Source organism: Colletotrichum siamense (assembly GCF_013390195.1).
Source record: "Colletotrichum siamense strain Cg363 chromosome Unknown KSG_Cg363_contig01, whole genome shotgun sequence".
In the NCBI taxonomy this organism is placed as follows: Eukaryota; Fungi; Ascomycota; class Sordariomycetes; order Glomerellales; family Glomerellaceae; genus Colletotrichum; species Colletotrichum siamense.
Genome location: NW_023501014.1, coordinates 5505520 through 5527533, shown reverse-complemented (window position 1 = coordinate 5527533; position 22014 = coordinate 5505520). Strand labels below are relative to the sequence as shown.

The 22014-nt window shown below is 46.4% G+C and overlaps 4 protein-coding genes across 4 annotated transcripts; 2 read left to right on the top strand and 2 right to left on the bottom strand.

Moving 5' to 3' along the window:
* Nucleotides 1–5406: 5406 nt before the first annotated feature.
* CLA4 (Serine/threonine-protein kinase CLA4) lies at nucleotides 5407–8081 on the top strand (the record flags this gene model as incomplete). Its single annotated transcript, XM_036633238.1, has 3 exons — nucleotides 5407–7470; nucleotides 7521–7620; nucleotides 7672–8081. The coding sequence occupies 3 exons, from the start codon at nucleotides 5407–5409 to the stop codon at nucleotides 8079–8081; spliced, it is 2574 nt and encodes an 857-aa protein (XP_036501284.1).
* A 1395-nt stretch (nucleotides 8082–9476) lies between these two features.
* Nucleotides 9477–10756, top strand: CGCS363_v001388 (uncharacterized protein; the record flags this gene model as incomplete). The annotated part of the gene is made up of 3 exons (XM_036633237.1): nucleotides 9477–9494; nucleotides 9589–10108; nucleotides 10167–10756. The coding sequence occupies 3 exons, from the start codon at nucleotides 9477–9479 to the stop codon at nucleotides 10754–10756; spliced, it is 1128 nt and encodes a 375-aa protein (XP_036501283.1).
* A 251-nt stretch (nucleotides 10757–11007) lies between these two features.
* On the bottom strand, nucleotides 11008–12568 carry FCK2-2 (Cytochrome P450 monooxygenase FCK2; the record flags this gene model as incomplete). The annotated part of the gene is made up of 2 exons (XM_036633236.1): nucleotides 11008–11600; nucleotides 11650–12568. 2 exons carry the CDS (start codon nucleotides 12566–12568, stop codon nucleotides 11008–11010), a joined length of 1512 nt encoding a protein of 503 aa, XP_036501280.1.
* Nucleotides 12569–15209: 2641 nt separating this feature from the next.
* Nucleotides 15210–15905, bottom strand: CGCS363_v001386 (uncharacterized protein; the record flags this gene model as incomplete). Its single annotated transcript, XM_036633235.1, has 1 exon — nucleotides 15210–15905. The coding sequence occupies one exon, from the start codon at nucleotides 15903–15905 to the stop codon at nucleotides 15210–15212; it is 696 nt and encodes a 231-aa protein (XP_036501279.1).
* Between the last annotated feature and the right edge of the window lie 6109 nt (nucleotides 15906–22014).

Genomic DNA, 22014 nt, shown 5'->3' with positions numbered 1-22014 from the left:
AAACTCGAGGCCGCCCGCCGTCCGAGGAGTTGCTGGGCATGGTGGGCTTGTGCTCGTCTCCTTGGGTTGCAGCGTCGTGGTTGCGGCGTGCACCAGGGCAGAGTAGTGGGCACGCGCGTCGATTGGTGATTCATCTGCCCATGCGTTGCAGGCAGGCAGTCGATCTAGGTAGAAACATCAATGCTAATGATGCGAAATGCAGCGCTGCGTATTGAGCGGGTACGACACGCATCGGCGTATGCGGAGACCATAGGCGCCCTTCCATGATGCGGTGCTGTGTGACGCTGAGATGTGCGTTACTTTACGTTGCCCTTCTCTGCCGTCCTGGGACGGAAATGGGGTGGAAAAATGTGAAACACGTCTGCGATCTGGGTGCGAGATGGATGAATCGCTGACAGGAGGGCGCTACTGCAAACCCAAGGCACGTCCCTCACATTCGGTAGCATCTCGACTCCTCGAGCGCGCGCGCAAGTCAGTGGTTTGCAGACTCGAGCTTCGGCCGCCTGTGGGGGTCAAACCTTGAGAACTTCAGAACAGGGTCCATGGCTGTTGTGACTCGGGCGATGCCGATGTGAAGAGAAGGTTCTTGACCTCGAACTGTGACAGAGAACTGCGTCCGTCGTTGGTGTGTTCTCTCCTCGATGTGGTCTGCTTCCTTACCTCCTTTGTCGGTGCCGTCGTAGTCGTCCAATCAGGATAGCCGGACGACATTACTGCCCGGGGGACAACAGAAGTCGAGACCACGGGCTAGGAAACTCAGAAGTCTGGGATTGATCGACTCGACAACACACAGTCTTTCCGACAAAGAACTTTCGAGTCCATGGTTCGTAGCCCAGATTAGGCAGGTGGAAGGTATGCGGCGGGTATGTGGTTGTTGGTGCAGGGATCAAGACGCGAACGAACCCCGGAATTCCAGTCATTTGGCCAAGATTGCGAGGATGAGCAGATGCCAAACAGTTGGCGTAAGTTGAGTTTCGATTTGCATGCTGGCAGTTCGGAAGCAAGGCCGGCAAGGCCCAGGGAATGATGGGGCAGCCGTCGGTCACACGAGAGTGTTGTTACTTTTGTGTGTGTGTGTGTGTGTGTGTGTGTGTGTGTGTGTGTGTTCTGTGCAGGCGTCTCTGGACTGGTGTGTCGAGCATAGATTAGGCGCGGAGGTTTATTGTCAGTTCCACTGGCCCTAGTCCTGTCAAGTTTTGAGGTGACGCTCAATGGCAGGTTGTTCATGTGTTTGCTGCAGCCGGTGGTGTCCCTTTGTCTATTGCGACTTTCACCTCAGGGCGTAAGCAGGTCTGCAGCGCGAATGGCAGGTGCTTTCCTTCCTTCAGCCAAGATGACGCTCGGCGGCTTGCTTAGACTGTTATGTAAATGCCACACTAACTCATCATAGCCGACACGATCCCAAGGCCGTCCAGTGGTTTGGATGTTTGGGTATCCCCGTTTGCACGTGCAACAAGAAAGCAAGTGCCGCGAGTTCCCGCTCGCCACTTGATGGGGAGGCTGGATTGAGTCTCGCGGGAAACGAGGGCAACGAGGCGGCGGTTGACATGAAATGGCCTTATCCAAGTCTCAAGAGCCAGGGGCCGGTGCTGCAGTTACCCGCAGTGGGGGTCGCATCGGGTCGGTTGTCTTGTCTCTTGTCTCTGGGTTCTGCGTCGGTAGGTGCATCTTGGGTAGGAGCGTAGTTGAATGACGGAGCTTTGGGTTTATCGCGGGGGCTCCTGACGTCGCGTCTCCAGCAAGAGGTGAGTCGCAAGGCGGGTATCAAGGTGATGGAGGAGGCGCCGAAGGACCGAGACGAGGCGAAAGGATGGGCAGGCGTGAGGTTTGGCGATGAAGGGACGAGGAGGTTTTGCTCTGTTTGGAAGTCGGATATCCATGTCAGTTGCTTGCGCCTGGAACGAGGAGGCGGACGCAGAGCTGCAACGGACAAACAAACGTGTCGGACTCCCGCTCCGTGGGAAACAAGACGGGACGAGGCCGCATCAGAACACTGCGAAGTTCGCCTCGGAATTGTGGATGCGTTGAAGGAGAATGGAAACAGAAGGCCGAGTGAAGGACGTGTAAAACAGGTCAAGCCGTGGCCAGAGCATTTGTTGTGCCGTGCTCTGGTTTCCACGCAAGTGTGGCTTGCCTCGCCGTGACACCTTCATACGGAGACTCCAGTCCTACGCCGTACTGGCAAGTGCAGTCAGTACAACCACCAGTATGGAGGTTAGAGGTTGGAGAGGCAAGCGCCGCAGACCTTCACACCCTGGTTGCCGACCAAAACTGGGTGCAGGATTGGGCTTGCGCTTGTTAAGGGGGTAGGCATGTACCCTGCACAGTGCCTGTCTGTCTTTATCGGAAACTGGACGGAGGGGATGGGGCAGCTTGGGGGCAGGTTCCCCGCTATGACGTCTCACGATGCAGCGAGGGCTATCCGTGCCGAGACGAGGTGGCTACTGTGCAGAATACCTTTCCAGGGACCATGGGGAAGTATCTCAGCACTACCGCAGAGGGAACGTACCTGCCGTGCCTAGGCAAGTGGATGAGAGGGGCCGTCTTCCCCTCGCTCCATCTCAATCCCGCCGCGAAAGATGCAGCACGCACTGTGAGTGGCTGGAGGCCAGCCAAGATGATCAAGATGGCACAGAGCGAGATGCAAGATGGAGCACGCGGTGCCTTCGCCAGCCCCAAGCCAACTTGTTTAAATTCGGGTGAGCAGTCCATGGAAGTCGAAGAACGAAGCAGCGGTGTCAGGGGAAACCAACAGATGGGAATGATGAAGACGAATCCATTCCTGCCCAACCTTACGGATACCAGCAAGAAGTGACTTCCCCCGGGAGATGGCGGCCTCTCATTCGCCAGCCGTGCGGGAAGTCTTCAGTTCGATGCGTCCAGGGAACATGTCCCCCTCCACCATCTGTACCCAAGGCAAGGTAGATTTGGTTCTTTCTTTCTTCCTTCCCTCCCCTTCCCTGCACCTGCACCACCTTCAGGTTCAAACTTCAGGTGTCTTCCTGGCAGGCCTGGTCTTCTTTTTTCCAAGCACCCTTGGTGGCCCTTAGGTCGACTCCCCTGCATGTTCCCATTTTCCCCCTCCGCTAGGCACGGCGCTACGTGAGGAAGTAGCAAAGCGTCCCGCGAGGCAGGTACCGTCTGGGTCACTTTCCGCAGCGGTGTCAACCATATCGATGTTAAAATGTCCGTTGCTGCGAATTGTGCCACTCTGGAGTCGGGTCGGATCCCATGCAGTAGACCCTTAATAATTCTCCTAGCCTTGCTGCAAATAGCCCGTTTCGAACTTTTGCATATGCCTTGTGGGTGGTAGGTATTAAGAGAGAGATAGAGAGAATCGCGCGCTTGACAGCATCCGTTTGGCCAAGACCAAAGACCATGAACCACCAACCAAGACCCCTTGACGCCGCCCTACATAGTACATGCCTCTCCCCAAATAGCCTCGACGCATCAACTCTTGGCTTGGACTCCAGGCCCCAATTGCAGGCCTTGATTCTGCATTCTGAGCGTGTATCCGCCTCTCCGTGTCATCCAGATTTATCTTTATCTCAACCGCCTCAGAGAGTCTTCAGCAACTCTCCAGCAGGAGTCCAAGTGGATGGACTGCAGCTGCAGCTGTATCTGCACAATACCTACCTTAGGTGTAGTGGTGTACGGATACAGTACTTCTGTTTGACCTGGGCTGCACATGCTTCCCCTCCCCTCCTTTCGGCTGATCGACCACGACTAGAAGGCGTCCAACAACAAGGCGTGTGTGTCGCCCCTTTCCTCCAAACCACAGACACACAAGACCAGACCACTGCCAGACAGACACCCCCATCCGATTGTCGTCCTTGAATCTCGCTGCCTTCTCGCTTGCTTCATCCTTCTTTCCCTTCTTCTTCCTCTCCTCCTCACCATCCTAGGAGTCTTTGCTCGTCTCATCCTTTCCTTTGCTGGCACCGCTGCACCGTCGTCAAGCTTTTGTGTTGTTTGGCAACAGCCCCCTTATTTGGCCACTCTCTGGCCATCATCCATCGACCCGCCGTCAAAGAGTCTCTGGCCCGGTACGGATAGCCTTCGAGAAGCTTGCGGTGCCCACAGCTACGCTACTCACTACTTACATGCCCCTGTTCCATTGCATTCCCCATTCTAAAGATACCTGCACAGGAGCGACAGGGGCAACAGCAGCGCAGCAGGCCAACGAAGAAGAAGAAAAGAAGAAAGAGGAACAGATACCCAAGGATCTTGACGTCCGAACCAGGCCCAGGGCGTAACGGTAACCACAGCCCACAGCCCACAGCAGGCCAGCAGGCCCAGCATATTAGCGGAGCCCCAGGAGGCGCAAGTACAGAGTACCAGCGAGTCTACGAAACATCGCGTGTTCCATACCTTAAGCCATTGCCCGGGGGCTCGCATCCGAGGACAGCCACAGAAACAACCCGCCTCTATTAAACTGTAATCGCCTGCCATTTCCCTGCGAGGAAAGCTGGAAGAGAAGAGATGGCGACGCAGAACAGGTAAGCATCTCCCTCCTGCTTGGTTTGTTGTTGGTCTTCCGTTGCCTTCCTACCCGACCCGACCTTGCTTTGCTTTGCCTTGCCTGCGTTGGACGCTGTGCATTTTGCCAACGTCGGCTCTGCACCACATTGCATCGCATCGCATCGCATCGCATTTCATCAGTCTAGTCTGTCTGTCGGGCTGTCTGTCTTCAGTCTAGGTACTGTCCGTGTTCTCTGCACTTGCACCCGCATCTTAGCACCCGCATCATCCCTTCCCCCTCCTCCGTTGCTGCTGGGCTGCATCCCATCCATCCCTAATCCCGATTCCTACCTCTCCGCCCCCCATTCCACTACTCCCGTCCCTCCCTCTACCGCAATCGGCCGGTTCTCTCTAGGTTGGGCTTGCAGGCACCACGCATCAATCAGCAGCCAGCAACCAAGCAACCAAGCAACAAACAGCCCAAGCAGAAAGCGGGCAGCAAAAAGCAGCCCAGCCCAGCCCAGCCCAGTCCTCCTAGCAGTCAGTACTGCGCCGCACAGCACACACACACACACTGCTAGTGCCTGAGTGTCTTGCCTGTCTCTTTGCCTCCCTCCAGCAGCGAAGCGACTCGACTCGACACCTTCAGCGAGGCTAGAAGTGGGGTTAATTTCGACTCGATCTGTCATGGCGCACCTCACCGATTGTCAACCGCCAACAGCCTGCTAATTGCGCTGTTCCCATTCCACACCTTTGCCTCTCCATATCCCAATCAACCCCCCCTTTTGCCGTCCTTCGCTTCACCCGCTCGTCGTCGGCGGCAAAACTTCACACTACTTTGTTGTTCTTTTGCTTGTCATCCTCCACAAAGTCGTTCCACCCATTCGAACACTTCCATCGCATGCAGACCGCGCCCGCCTCCGTCGTCGTCCACGCTGCGCAATCATGGCTAACGAACGCAGTGTGTACTCGTCCGGCCAGTTCATGAACCCAGGCCCGGCGCCACGACCTCCGACCGATCGACCACGTCTAAATCTCGTTCCCAACAATAATCTACCAGGCAACATGGCCAACATGGCCATCTCCCCCATCCGGAGCACCGCGACCTCGACCTACACCGGCTCCACCATCTCCCTTCCGATCGCCCGTCAACAGTCGAACCAGATGGATGGTATGGGAGGCGTTGCCGTCAAGAAGGAGGGCTGGGCCTCCGTGAAGGAGTCAAAGAACTTCATCAACCCATGGAAGCAGAAATACCTCATCCTGCGCAAAGAGTCGCTCGACTTCCACAAGGCAGAGGGTGGTAAGGTTTCTTACACCCTGTTCCTCAAGGACGTCGTCAACGTCGGCCGTGTCGAAGCCGCCGGCACCATCTTTGAGATCAAGAGAAACCCCAGCGGCTCCTCCAACAGCCCCGGTGAGGACGACGGCCAGACCAAGACGTTGCAGATTCGTGTCAAGAGCGACGACGACTTGTACGAATGGATTGATCTGATTTACGGCGCCTGCCCTGGAATGGGCGGTGTCAGCAACCCCACCAACTTCTCCCACGCTGTCCACGTTGGTTTCGATCCCCAGACCGGCGAGTTCGTCGGCCTACCGCCCGAATGGTCGAAGCTCCTCAACTCTTCCGCCATCACCAAGGAGGATTACGAGCGTAACCCTCAGGCCGTCTTCGAGGTCCTCGACTTCTACTCCGACCTGACCAAGCGCGCCGAGAACCCGCAACAATACTCCAGCCTCACCCCCACGCCCCCCGCCGCCAACCAGCAAAACAAGCAGCTTGGATATGGAGGTGGTGGTGCCGGCGTCGCGCCGCCTCGCCCTATGCCACCCTCCCAGGCCCAGCGTCAACCCAGCTACAACACCCAGCCTTCATCACAGAACCAGCCGCGGCGGCCGTCGCCCACCGAGTCGCAGCAGCAGCGCATGCAGATGCAAGGCATGGCCTCCAACTATCAGCCCGACCCTCGCGAGGAGCAACGCCTCAAGCAGCTCGAGGCGCAGCGTGCGAGAGAACGCGAGATCGAGGAGCAGAACCGGAGGGACTTGGAGGTCTTCAACGCCTCCATTCCCAAGACCAAGACGCCCATGGCTCAGCAGGAGATTGGTGGCTACGGCGGTGGATCGTCGTCCATCCCTCAAACGGACAGATACAACCCCTCCAGGGCAGCACCTCCTGCACCGAAGCCGACACAGCAGCAGCAGATCAACGGTCTGCGTGCCCAGCGCCCGGCACCGTCACCGCCAACTGCCGGCCAACCTGCGCGACCACCAATGCAGTCGCAACAAAGCTCCAGCTCGATGCGGGACCCCAATCAGCAGCAACGCATGCCCCGTCCAGACCAGCCCAGCCAGCAGCAGCAGCAGAGGTATCCCCCCAACGGCAGCCCCCAGCAGCAGAGACAACCTCCTCAGGCTCAGGCTCAACCGCCATCTCGTCTGCCCGCTCCTGTCAAGCCCCTGAACGTCTCCAAGGCCCAGCCCGCACCCCAGAGCGATGCGGTCAAGGCCGCGGAGGCTGCCCTTACGGCCAAGCCCACTCAGCAGGAGCGCCAGAAGGACGTACGCATGTCCACCATGTCCGAAAGCGAGGTCATGGCCAAGCTCAAGGAGGCTGTCTCCAAGGACGACCCGAATCTCTCCTACTCCAAGCAAAAGAAGATTGGACAAGGTGCTTCCGGTTCAGTCTATGTCGCCAAGGTCAAGGAGGGTGCTGTCTCGCCTATCGCTCGTGAGGTTCTGCGCGCCCAGGGCATCAAGGCTCAGGTCGCTATCAAGCAGATGGATCTTGCTCACCAGCCCAGAAAGGAGTTGATCGTGAACGAGATCATGGTCATGAAGGACAGCAGACACCGCAACATTGTCAACTTCCTCGACGCCTTCCTGCGCAACAACAACGCCGAGCTCTGGGTCGTCATGGAGTACATGGAGGGTGGTGCTTTGACGGACGTCATCGATAACAACCCCAGCATTACGGAAGAGCAAATTTCCACCATTTGCTTGGAGGTGAGCACAGTCAACACGCGCAGATCGTATGTGGTTACTAACTTGAGCAGACTTGCCGCGGCCTGCAACATCTTCACTCCCAGAACATTATCCACCGTGACATCAAGAGTGACAACGTCCTCTTGGACGCACGTGGAAACGTCAAGATCAGTATGTACCACGAACCAAGGCCCACACAAATTTTGCTAACGAACCCCATAGCCGATTTTGGTTTCTGCGCCAAGCTCACCGAGACCAAGTCGAAGCGCGCGACCATGGTGGGAACACCCTACTGGATGGCGCCCGAGGTTGTCAAGCAGAAGGAGTACGGCCCCAAGGTCGATATCTGGTCGCTGGGTATCATGGCTATTGAGATGATCGAATCCGAGCCGCCCTACCTGAACGAGGAGCCCCTCAAGGCTCTGTACCTTATTGCCACCAACGGCACGCCACGCCTCAAGAAGCCCGAGAAGCTGAGCAAGGAGCTCAAGGCCTTCTTGTCGGTCTGCTTGTGCGTAGACGTCAAGAGCAGAGCGTCCGCGGACGAGCTTCTAGCCCACGACTTCCTCAAGCACGGATGCCCGCTCGGCAGCCTTTCCGAGCTTCTCGCATTCAAGAAGCATGCCAAATAAACTGGTGTGCACTTCGGGTTGAATAGGCTCACTGAGATGCGGTTGCATCAGCAGTGACAAGCGGCGTTTACGGAAGTGGTGATTTCGTGCAATCACACCTGGGACAGAAAAACAAAAGAAGACCCGACCTGCGCGCCCCTGCACGAAGCTCCCTCTCACCCATTCACTACGACGACGTACTCATGAATCTCTCCATTTGAATCGACGCGGATATCCTTGACACCCTTCTGACTCACGCGGGACGACAAAATGTTTCGTTCATCCCATCATCATGGCGGCATGGGATTTTTTGCTAATGGTCTCGGTCACATTGCATAGTTGTTTAGTCACTGAGGAGGGAGAGCGGTAATTTAGAGGGAACGAATGACCCGTGACATCTGTGGTTCCATTGAGCGGAAAGGAGCAAGGCAGTCGAGAAGGAGGGCGAGCGCGCTGTTTTCGTGCCTCAGAGAAGCAATACCACAAGTAGAGGGGCCAAACAGCGCTGATAGATAGTCTCAATGGAAAGAGGATCAACGGACAAAATCTCGGGCTGAGTTACCAATCATTTCAGATGACTTTCATGTTACCTGTTCAAGCAAGACTCGATCCGGCGAGTGTGAGGCGCTGGACGAAGTCAAATGCCGGAGCGGAGGTGAGTTTCTTTTATGTCGCAACCTTCATTCTGTAATAGCGCGTCGACTGACAGATGTGTATGGTTGGAGCGAAGAAGCTCTCAGCCGGCCCCAACTCCAGCTTAAGGTATGGTGTCAACTACCTAGAGGACCGCTCGGCCCCTGCCCTTCCCCTCTTATGAAACCCCGCCGGCCTCGTATTCGCATTGCCTCGTAGTGCAATATCCGAGAAAAACGAGGCCGCCGCCAACGACGTACCGTGAACGTTTCCTTCTCTGCAACTCAACGCCCACCCCCAGCGCGCGCCAGTTATTTTTTTTTCCTGGTCATCCTGCTTACCGCGCCGGCTGCCGAATGCGCGCCGGTCGTCGTCATTTTCTGGATTCACTACTGCAACTGCAAGGCCCGATCGGATCCGCCGCTAGCGACATCAACGAGTGAGCGTGTGTGTGTGTGTGATCGCGGGCCCCCGTCTTGGCTGCCGTGCCGTGCCTCCATCCCACCGGAATGGACAGCCCAATGGATGGGTCCGGAGGGTCGTCTTCGGCGCCGGACTCGACGCCGACGGCGACGGCCACTACGCCCGGCGCTGCTGCGACGATGGGTGCGGGAGGCACCGTGGTCGCGTCGTCGACGGCGGCGAATGCGAATACGACGCCCGTGGTCTCGAGACGATCACATCCAAAATCGAGGACGGGCTGTAGGACATGTAAGAATCGAAAAATCAAGGTGGGTGTTTTTGTTTGTGATGAAAAAAAATGATATGTGAGACCTCTCACTCATGTCGCAAGTTCCTCTGGTCGGTCTCATTCACTCATGAGAAGCGTGTGGAACGGCCGAACTGTCTCTCATCATTGTTACACAAATCCCATACTGACACACTCTCATTTTAGTGCGATGAGCATAAACCATCCTGTAGGAACTGTATCAAGCACGCGGTCCCGTGCGACTTTCTCCAGTCCCAACGGCAGTCTTCCGCGTCATCGCTCCCGAGATCGCCGGGGGGCACCGAGTCTCAGGGTCCGAGTAACGGCACCCACGGCGGTTCAATCCCGGGCTTTGGCGGAGGCGGAGGCGTCGACGACCTGTCGCTGAATCTCATCGACCTCGAGCTGATGCATAACTTCACCACCTTTGCCTACACGACCTTATCGACCGACCCCGTCGTCCGGCAGATGTGGAAGGTCCCCGTCGTGCGGCTGGCCCTCGAGTGCGACTACGTCATGCGCGCCTTGCTCTCCGTGTCGGCGCTTCACCTGGCCCATCACAGGCCCGAACGGAGAGACTTCTTCATCAGCCGGGCGCTCACCTATCACCAGATGGCCAGCCGGACGGCCATGGGCCTGATGGGAGCCCTGGACGGCGAGAACTGCGAGAAGCTGTATCTCTTTTCCGTGCTCACCATCTTCTTCGGTACGCTTCCCCCTTACGTCTCATTGCTGCTGAGTCAAACTCCTGACCATTTCTCCAGCCCTCGCCTGTCCCCGGAAATCCTCCGACTCCCTGATCATGGGCGAGTCCTCCTTCCCGGACTGGCTGTTCCTCCTCCGCGGCACGCGGGGCCTGCTCAAGATCCTCGACCCGCGCGCCTACACCGGGCCGCTGCTGCCCATGTTCACCCACGGGCGCGAGCGCTACATGCACACGCGCGACGAGTCCAAGATCCAGTCGGACCTGCTGGCGGACCTGCAGCGCCTCGTGAACAAGACGTGCGCGAACCCGGAGCTGCTGCCCGTGTACAACCACGCCATCGACGAGCTGCGGCGCACGCTGAGCGTGTTCCTGTGGGACGGCGGCCGCGGCATGGACATCACCGACGCCTTCGTCTGGAAGTACCTCATGGCCGAGGACTTTCTGCCGCTGCTCAAGAGCCCCGGCGCGACGCAGGAGGCCGTGGCCATCTTTTCGCACTTTTGCATCCTGCTCAAGAGGCTGGAGAACGAGTGGTGGCTGCAGGGGTGGGCGACGCATCTGATATCGAGGGCGTGGACGTTGTTGGACCAGGATCATCGGCTTTGGATCCAGTGGCCGATCGAGGAGCTCGGGTGGGTGCCGCCTTAAGGGGGGCTGGCCGGTGTTTTCTTTTCGTTGAAGGGATGTGTGAGGGTTTTGTATAATTATAAGCAGTTAGCTAGCCCAGAGATACCTCGGGCTTGCTTTGTTACGGCATTGGAGCATTTTCTTAAGAATTTCTCAGATTTCATTTCCATTGTTCTATATAGTTTGGCATATCACTATTGAACCTATCTTGTCCATGGGGCTCGCTCCCCTCCACCGCGCCGTGCCGTCCTCTTGTCTACTCCGAAGCACCATCACACAAGCCGTCTTTGGATGCGCAAACGCATGGGACCCGGCCAAAGATTGAACGCCTCCTCGTGAGCCAGCTCAAACCTCTCGTCATCAAAGCCAAAGTCATACCGCTGCACCAAGCTAGCCAGCAGCATCATCTGCTCGATGTAGGTAATGTTCCTCCCAATACAGCCGCGAGCGCCTGCGCTGAACGGGATGAAGGAAGCTTGCGCGTCCTTGGCCTTCTCAGACAGCCACCGCTCGGGCGCGTACCTCTCGGGTTCGGGGAAGAACGCCGGGTTCCGGTGCGCCGTGTAGATGGGGACCGCGACGACGGTGCCTCCTGCGATCCAGTGGCCGTCGATCTCGTAACCCTCTGGGGGCGTGACGCGATGAAGCCCCGTGCAGACGGGAGGGAAGAGGCGCAGGGACTCGTCGATGCAGGCGCGGAGGTAGGGCAGGTTCTTGACGCTGGCGTAGGTTGCCACGCCGTCGGTGCCTACGACGGCGTGGAGGTCGACCTCCTCCCGGAGCCTTTTGAGAATGTCTGGGTTCTTGAGGAGAAAGTACATGACGTGGGTCAAGGCTATCGCCGTGGTGTCTGAGCCTGCGTCCACTGGTGGATGTCAGCATGCTGCATCAGTCGTTTGGATGAGTCTGCTCACAGAGTGTACTCATCTGTCCCTGGATAGCGGCGAATTGCAGGTTGCGTGCTTGACCAGCCTTGTCTTGGAAGAGGCAGGTGGCTAGATCATCCAGCTCTTCTCCTGCCTCATGTTTGCGTACTCGCTCCTTGACTAGACATTCTAGCAAGTCGTTAAAGTCCTCGCCGAGCTGGCGACCAGTGCTGAAAAGCGCCGAGATGCTCTCCAACACGGGCTTCACACCCCGACACCAAGGCGACCAGACAATCATCGACAAAGCCCTCCTCGGCGCATGGAGACCCTCGATGAACGGCACAGTCTTTTCACCCCCATCGGATGTCGTGATACGCACCAGATCGTCCCCCCTCTCAAGACAGCCCAGCCGCTGGCTCAGCGCAATGTCCACGATGGCCTCGACGGTAAACAGATTAGCCCATTTGCGAAAGTCTACCACAGCGGGGCCCTTGTCGGCACAGGCGTGGTCGAATCGCTGCGTCAACCGCCGCACCTTGTCCGCGACCTTGAACTCCCACTGCTCGAGGTTGCGCGTGGCGAAGGCGTTGGACAGGATGCGGCGCTTGGCGGCGTGATCCTGCTTGTCGATGACCTCGATCAGGCCGGCGTGGGGCGTGAGGGTGTTCTCGTAGGAGCCGCCCTTGGTGCAAGGGGTCGCGTGGCCGTAGATGGCCCGGATCGCAGCGGGCGAGGAGAAGGAGATGGTGTTGGGGCCGAGTCGGAGGACCGGGTGGTGTTGGTGGGCGCGGTGGACTTCTCTTGAGCGGAAGCCGCGGTAGCGGAGGATCATGAAGGGGATGTTGGATATGCCGGAGAAGTATGTGGCGTTTGGGAACCGACGGAGGCGCTTTTTGTCCCGGAGGTATGTTATCAGGGGCTCGAAGATGAGGAGGATGAGGGTGAGGGATAGAAGTATTGTGATCATGGCGTCGTTCTTTGCAAGCGTATACTAGGTGAAAAGTTGATATGGATAACAAGAAAAGACATCATGCTCGCCAACTAACTTTTGTCCTTTTATATCCTTCGGCCTGGCCTTTTCGACTCTGGCCTTCTCCCCTCTGGGTATGACCAGAATCATTGTGACGAAACACGTCTTCTCATGGCGCATACCTGATTTAGAAAACGAGCCCGCAGACTGCTCGTGACCTTTTCACATCGAAAACAAGTCATCCTTCTGATTCCGGTGGAGGAGCTTTACCGTCTTAAACAACTGCAGTTTATGCACGTCGGACGGAGCGATGTACTACATCAGGAAACTGTTGATCGCGTGGCGCTGATTGGGGTATTACCGCATTTGGAAGATCCGCCCGCCTTCCCCAAATCGCAATTCTTCCCATTACCCATAAAAGCAAGAAGCCCCGACTTATCCAACGGTCTCTACCCCAGACTTTCCATCATCATCCCCCCCCCCCCCCCGCGTTGCCCTCGGTCTCGATCTAACTTCGACATGGTCATAATCAAACAGTTCAACCCCGCGCCCGGGGGAGAGAAGACCCATGCTTCGAGGTTACGCATGTCATCCCGAGCGTGGTGAGTTGGCCTCGGCGGCACTTACACGCCCTTCTGACTGCTTGCGTAGCCATAGATGCCGTACACTCCACAAGAAATGTGAGCTTGTCCCCATGTCTCGGAACTATAGCCGCACTCTCATTCATTGGGTATGAAATGAATGCTGACTATCCGTAGGTGACATTCGGAGCAGGGGGCAGACATGTTCAAACTGTGAAGCCGGGGGCGCTTCGTGTAGGGGCGGTGGAACTAGCGAGCTTCAAATCCGATTCAGCGGGTTGAGCCATTGTCCGGTTGAAGTCGCAGACTCAGATCCCTCGTCCAAACCTCGGTCTAGAACACGGGGAGATCGAAGGAGATCGAACAGACCGCCGCTTGCCGCCACCCATAACGAGGGCAGCCGTGATGTTGTTGACGCCCCATGGCAACCTGCATCTGAGGCGCCCCCTGTCATTGAACGGGAAGCCTTGGGCTCTACTCACACCCTTGATGTAGATGACAGTTCCGCCCAGGCTTCACTTCGCCCGCAGCCATTGCCTTCACGTGAGGCCAAACTTGTCAAACACTTCTTCACTACTTTGATTCCCTGGGTAGGCGTAAATTTCAATTGGAGGAAGTCAACAGAGCTTTCTGACATTAGGTAGTTTGACTACTGCTGGCCCAGTGGACCTTTTGGGTCCCACATCAAGTCGACTTTGCGCCAGGATCCGGGGATACTGTATGCTGTCTTAGCCGTCTCGGCAAGATACCTCGAGGCAGTCCACTCAGAGGAATGAGACTCCAATGAGTACGAGCGGAAGTGCCTCGGCATCTTGATTCCGATGTTGAACGACAGGAACGTGGCGGAACCGCAAGGAGACGGGGTTCTCGTGTCCGCGTTGCTCCTGCGTCTCCTGGACGAGATGACCGGTCAGTCCAATCCAAAAATGAAACGGTACTTTTCTGACTTTTTGGGGAAAATATGCCAGACCCATCCGATAGCCAGTTGGTCATCAGACATACGGTCTCAGCGCCTGTTCTCCTGCGTATGAGGCAACGCAACTTACAGCCGACGGAGCTGAGCAACGCCGCAATGGCCATCGTCCTAAGGCAGGAGATCTTTGTCGCGAACATGATCAAGCGTCCTGTTGAGCTTCTTGGCGAGGACTGCGGGATTGATGGCGGCCTGGGCCAAGCATCTGATGTGACATGGGCGCACCGCATGACGGCGCACGCAGCGCGCGTCACCAACTTCGCATATAGCAACGAGCGACGCACTACAGATCTCTGGGATCATCTTTGGGGATACCTGAACAGTTGGGACCAAGCAAAGCCCTCGTCTTTCGAACCTCTCAACGAGATCCACAGCATCGGACTAAAGAACCGGGCCTCAACTTTCCCAGCAATATACTACATGCACGACTGTGCGGTGAGCGGCCGACAGTACTTGGAGATTTGCAAGATCATCCTCCTGGCGCATGATCCTCGTACGCCGAGCCTGGGTCTGGGTCGAGCAAGCTATGTCAAGGTGCAGGAAGAAAAGATTAGGGAATCGGTCCGCATCATCTGCGGGATCTGGATGTCGAACGAGGAGCATGTTCCGGCGCGGGTGTTGGTGGGCCTGGCAATTGGTATCGCAGGCGAGCTTTTCACAGATCCAGATGAGACCAGGCAGCTGTACAAAATAGTCTTGGAAGCTGAGAGGCACGTCGGATGGCCGTGTCTCAAGGTCAGCCCCAGCTTGCAGGCCTTTTGGGGCTTGGACGATGCAGACATTGCTCGTTGAGGCCGACGTCAACATGTAGGCGTGCTTTAGGTCCTTGTCACGTTCAAGACGGCGTCAAGTCCTGAGAGTACAGGAATTAGCTTTCCTGGCAGTGAAATTTCGATGAGCAGACAAGTTCAATGGACTTTGATTAGGTGATTGTTGTCTCAAACGAGTGACTTTAGGTTGAGAGAAAATGAGCTCCAAGGGAAGCCATTCTAAGAGAATGGGAAACCCAAAATCTACCATAGGCATGGAATTGGCAACAAGAAAGTACCAGAGCGAACTGTCTGAACAGAAACGCGCTAACTCCTTAAGACTTCTGCTTTTCCAACCAGATCGTAGACTCAATGCCCGTGGAGCCCAACGGGCGCTTCGCATCACCACCAGGGGCATCGCCCTTGACGACAAGAACAAGATCGGAGAAACCGATTCCCCTCTCCTGCATGCGCTTGATGTCTTTCTCACTCTCAGCAGCGCGCACTACCACCGTGGATCGGGAAGACCCCTGCGGCACGCCGATGTCGAAGGTGTACGAGCTCTTTCCGGCAGCAGGCTCGAACTTGGAGCCGAGAATCTTGGAGTAGACATGAGCGTACTCGGTCAGCAGGTGCTTGGGCACGAGGATCTCGCAAGCCGCAATGCCAGTGGCACCGCAAGGGTGTGTCGTCTTCTTCTCGTCCTCACTTGGAACCCTTCCTGCTCGCGGGGTGACGTCGTGGCAGAAGAACGGGACGTCGATTCTGCCGTCGGGGAAGAGCTCTTGACCGGGCGTCTTGTCCCCTTGGGAGAACTCCGGACGCGTGACCTTCCAGCTGATCTCCACGCCGTCAGCCTTTTTGCGTGAGCCCGCAATCGGTTTGCCGAATTTGATGCCCAGGCCGTCGTCTTTCTCGGGGCCCTCGGACAATCGTTCGTTGACCGTCCCCACCGATTCCTCTGCGGAGTGGGTTGTATCGGTGATGGCGAAGTCGATCAGGCCCGGGGGTTTAGACCCCCAGAATCTCATTGGCAACTTCTCATCATCGAGAGCCGGTGGCTTATCGTACCAGTTGAAGAACTCAAGGTAGGTGCCATCGGCGAAAATTACCAATTTGTTGCGAGATGGTTGGCCATCGTGATAGCCCCCAGGGGTGACGGTGAAGTTGTCGGTGACCTAGGCGGGGAGGTTTTCAAAAAAGGGAGTATCGACCAGGAGAACGATGTGGTCTTGTTGCGTGGAAGTCATGGTGCTGGGTTTTGGTTGTGGTTGATTGCGGAGGTTACATATCCCCTCACTTGTGCTTTCACACTTATTTGCGTTTGCCCTTGCCGAAACCCCTGCAAATGCGGGATTTTTAGGTTTTAGCTACACTACTACCCTAAACGTTAATTAATATTATTGTTTTTATTATTTTTAATCAGTTTATTAGTAATTAATACTATTTATATTAATTTATTTATATCTTAATATTATTTATAGCTTTAGGAATTATATAAAGTGTAATATATATATTTAGGGGTAAGATCTTATTATATATAATAGCGCTAGCTTATAGGTCCTTATAAGCCTAAGATTTATTATATATATTATAAGATCTAATATAGTATAAAGGTATAATATATATATATATTAGTATAATATATAATTAACTATATAATAGCTATAAAGAAGTTATTCCCTCTTTTATTAGCCTTTAGAAGGATTAAGCTAAAGTTTATAACACCTTAGTATACTTAATTAAACTTAAAATATATTACTTTTAAAGAATTAAGTTAGTCTTAATTATTAATACTTATAAGGTTATCTATAAAGTTAATAACTATTAGAAATAGATATAGGGGTATATCTTTATATAGTAAGAGTTTTATAGACCTATTACTAATAAAGGTAAATATAAACTTATATAGCTATATTTAAGGAAGTAATAGCATTTATAAGCTAATTAGAACTTAAGCTTATATACTTTTAGGTAAACTATATATAGTTTTTATAAATTAAGCTTTAAATACTTTCTTAACTAAAATACTAAATAATATAGATAATATTAATATAGAAGATAATATAGATTAAAAAGAGGAGGTTAATAATAAAGTTAAAGAAGAGGAAGTATCTATTTAGTGTAAGATAATTAATATAATAAGCCTAAAAAACCTTAAAAATACTAGATCTATAGAAGAAGAGGAAGTTAAACTATATTAAGAGAGGCTTACTTTTAATATTACTAATAAACTTTTTAACCTTAAGGAATTTATCTTACTACTTAAGATTTATTAGTTTAAGATTTCTATTTAATTTAAGATTATATTTCTTCTTAGCTTTAAGTTAAAGTTTAGCTTTAACGTTTATACCTATATATTTAAGATTTATAATCTTACTATTAAGCTTATAATATAGTTTAACTATAATATTATAGAATAACTACTAAAGAAGTTTAATTATTTATATAAAGATTACTAAGTTATTATTAAAGATATAAATCTATCTTATAAGTTTAAGTAAGAAGTAGTTTTAAGGAAAAGTCTTAAGTAATACTTATTAATTTATTAATAGTACTTTATATATTAAGATTAACTTATTAATATTATCACTAAAGATATTAGGTTAAAGAAATAACTAAAGCTATTAATAAGTATAAATAATTTAAAGCGTCTATTATAAGATTATATATTTATTATAGTTACTTATTAATAATAAGCTAAGATACTATTAATACTACTATTTTAATACTTTATACTACTATCTTAACACTCTATATATTTTATAATTAAGTAAAATATTTTAGTTTAATAAATAATATCCTCTATACTTAAGATACCTTAATCTATATTTAATATACTTTACTTTATAATATTAACTTTATAAGTAGCATAAATAGATAATAATAACTATAATATTATATTAAATTAATTAATACTATCTAAGGTATAGCTTAAGTAATATAGTGTGTAATCTATATTAGTTTAATAACCTAACTTAATACTAATAGAACTTTATATATAGAAATAGTAAATATAAGCTGCTTATTTAGAATTATAATATAAATAGAAGTATTTACTTACTTTTAAGTATAACTTCTATTTAGATAGTAATAATAAGTATTATTATTATACTAATAGGGGAGTAAACCTTAAGTATTATTAAATATTTAAAAATATTATAGCTAAATAGGTATTAGAGATTATAAGTAGTAATATTACTATTAAAAGACTATTAACTCTAACACTTAAGATAATTAAAACTTTAGCTAATAAGAGGAAGATAGTAAAGAAAATTATATTAATAAGTAAAGTAGTATTAAATATAATATTAAATAGTTAAGTAATTTAAGATAATACTCTTTAGGTATTATTAGCTAAAAATAGACTTTATTTTATAAATTAAATTAATATATTATTACTTTATATACTATATATATAGTATTAATATTTATAGCTATATTATTAACTTCTTCTATTAGTTCTACTATCTATTTTTATAAAACCTTCTATAGAAGCTCTAATATTACTACTAATAAAGGTTAATACTCCTCTAGCTATACCTTATTTTAAAGTATTAATTTTATTATTATTACTAATTATACTTAGAGATAAGCCTACCTTTAATCTTATTTTATAATACTTTAAATAGTTATAAAAAAATATACTACTTAGTATTATAAAATAGGATATAGCTTTCTATTAGTTATTAATAGATATTAAAAATAAAATAGTTAATATCTATTAATTTTAAGAATTAGATATAAAATAGTTTAAGAACTTTAAAGTTCTACTAAGTTTTATACTTATAATTAAGGGTAAAATTAAATAGTTTTTAAGTAATATAGAGGTTATAAAACAGCTTATTAATTTTATATTTAGGTTTAATAAGTTAAGTATAGCTATATAAGGGGATTTAACTAATATATTTATATATAAACTTTTAATATAAACTAAGAAGTAGCCTAATCTATAAAGATAAAGAGCAAATACTTAAGAATAATAAATTAAGAGAGTAAAAACTTTAATAATAAAGTTAGTAATATATAGTTTAGATTTATTTTATTTATTTATTTACTGTTTTTAATAATTAGGTTTATATATAATATATTTAACTAGCTAATATATATATAGAAATAGAGAGATATAGAGAGTAATATATTATTAACCTTATTAACCTTATTAAGAACGTTTAATAAATTATTATAAAAAATAGTTACTTAGTTATATAAGGTTATCTTTTTACCTTATAAATATATTAACTTACTTATATAGTATACTTATATTTACTTTAAGGGGAAATATTAAGTATCTAGTATACTTTTATATTAGCTAGAACTATATAAAATATATACTATATATATATATAATACTATCCTATAAATATCTTCTTCCTTAATCTTTAAATAAACTAGTAGTCCTATATAACTATAATTAAATACTCTTAATACCTCTTAATAGATAAAAAGGATTAGCTTAGAGCTTATTATATATCTAAAAGTAGAATAACTATTATATATATATTAGATAACTATTATAATCTCTATCTAATATCTCTCTTAATATATCTATAATATATAAACTATAGATATATACTATTTACTAGTAAATTATTATTAAATAGGTATAATCTATATAGTAGTAAACTCTTAAGCTTAATATTATTACTAAATTAAGCTTATAAGTAAATCTTTTTAACTAATAATATATTTACTCTAAGGAATTATATTAAGCTTTTTAGTATACTTTTATATTACTTAGAGCTATATAAAATATATACTAAGTAGATATATAAAGCTATATTATAAGTCTCTTCTTCTATTCCTTAGTAAATATTATCTTAGTTTCTTATAATAGTAATATAAACCTTTTGCTAATTAATTAATATAAGATAAAGTAATTAGTTAGGTTAGTAATACCTCTATAAGTAAACTAACTGCTATAGAACTATTAGGTTTATATTATTATCTTTATCTAATACCTCTCTTAATATATTAATTATAAATAAACTATAGATATATACTATTTACTAGTAGACTATTAGTAAATAAGCTATATAGAAGTAGACTTTTAAGCTTAATATTATTAATAAGCTAAGCTATTTAGGGAATTATTCCTATTATTAACTACTAAATCCTATTAACTAAGAGCTAAGTAGTAAAAATAATTACTATATAATATAAATCTATTATATTTAATACTTTTTTATATATTATTAACTAATAGCTCCCTATAATATATAAATATATAGACTATATATAGTTATCTACTATTTTTAACTATAATTATTAGCTTTTCCTCTAGCTTTTATAATTATAGGTTTCTCCTCTAGTTATAGTAATATTATTAAGTTAAGTATACCTAAAGGGATACTAGCTATAACCTCTATAATAAATATTATTAATAAGTATATAAGCATTAGTATACCTTATTACTATATAATTATTATGCTTAAATATAGTTTAGATAGAGAGATATATATAGTTAAGCTAGTAGAAGTATAACTTTAATAATATATAGCTATATTATATTTTTCTATCTATATAAAACTATTATTATATTTAGCTTATTATTTAGTAAATACCTTAGAGATAAAACTATTATTAAGCTTATAAGTTTATAACTTTATAATATTTTATACTTAAGTTTTACCTCCCTTATTACTAGAAGAATCTTTTTTTAATATATTAATCCTATAATATTAAAAGTAGCTTATAATTTGCTCTAAGTATAAACTAATAATAGTAACTACTTTATAGAGAAACTGCTTAAAGAATATATCTATTATATCTACTTACTTATAATATATAAAATAATACTATAAATATACTTTTAAGTTACTAAAAAACACCTCTATAAGGTTATAATCTAGTAAGTATAGAGGTAAATATAATAGATAAATACTAATAATATTATATACTATTTAAAGCTTTAATATATAATACTAACTTATATTATTTATAATTAGGACTAAGTTTTACCTTAGGAATAAGTTTATAAGTAGTAATATTAAGTACTTAATCTAATATAAGAAGCTTTCTTAATTTATATAGCTAAAATATATAATATAGTGAAGAATACTATTAAGAGTAAGTATTAATAGTATATAATATTATTCTCCCTATTTTAGTATACTTCTCTTTAAAGGTTAAAGACCTCTTAGTAATTATATTATTCTTTTAGCTTTATTATAATAATTAATACTGCTTTTATTAATAAAAATAAACTAATTAGCTTTAATATTATAGATATCTTATTAATACTTTAAGTATTTCTTATTATCTCTCTATAGAGCGATATATTTAATCTTCTTTTTCTACTATTATATTACTTTTAAGTATTATGAAATTATAGAGATTAATACCTCTAGATTAAACTTATTAATAAGAAATATCTATAGCTTATTAAGATAGATATCTAATTTATTATATAATAGCTTAAGTATTACTTCTTTATATAATAGTATTAACTTATAGTTACTAAAACCTTTTAGTTAATATAGCTTTAGTATATCCTTTATAGTAATAAATAAAGTATAATAATATTAGATAGTATGTTTTATATATTAAACTATATTTACTATAGCTATAATACTAAAGAATTTAACTAATAGAAGTTTTTTAAATAAAGCTTTTTGCTCTATATTAAGGGGTAGTAATATTATTTAGTATATATAAATTATTTATTTAACTAGTTTATATCTTTTTATCTTAATACTAATATATTAGTATATAATAGGATTAATAGGGAAGAATAAAGGCTATAATATATTAACTAGACTTAAGCTATTTATATTATATTATTAGTATATATTATAGTTATAGCTATAGCTCTCTATTATATTTATATATTATATATTATGAGAAGTATAAATATAAAAGTATTACTTTATCTATTTAAGACTACTTTAACTAATAATTAAACTTATATTTAATTTTAATAGGAATAGTTTAACTTTATAACTTATAAGCTTAGATATAACTAGAAATATAGTATTAATAAGATCTATTATAAAGGATATATAACTATATTAATAATAGTATTAATTTAAGTTTATAATACTATATAATTATTATATATTATCTATAATTAATTAATAATAGTAGAAATAATAGAAAATAACGAAAAGATAATGCTAATTAACGTTTAGGGTAGTAGTG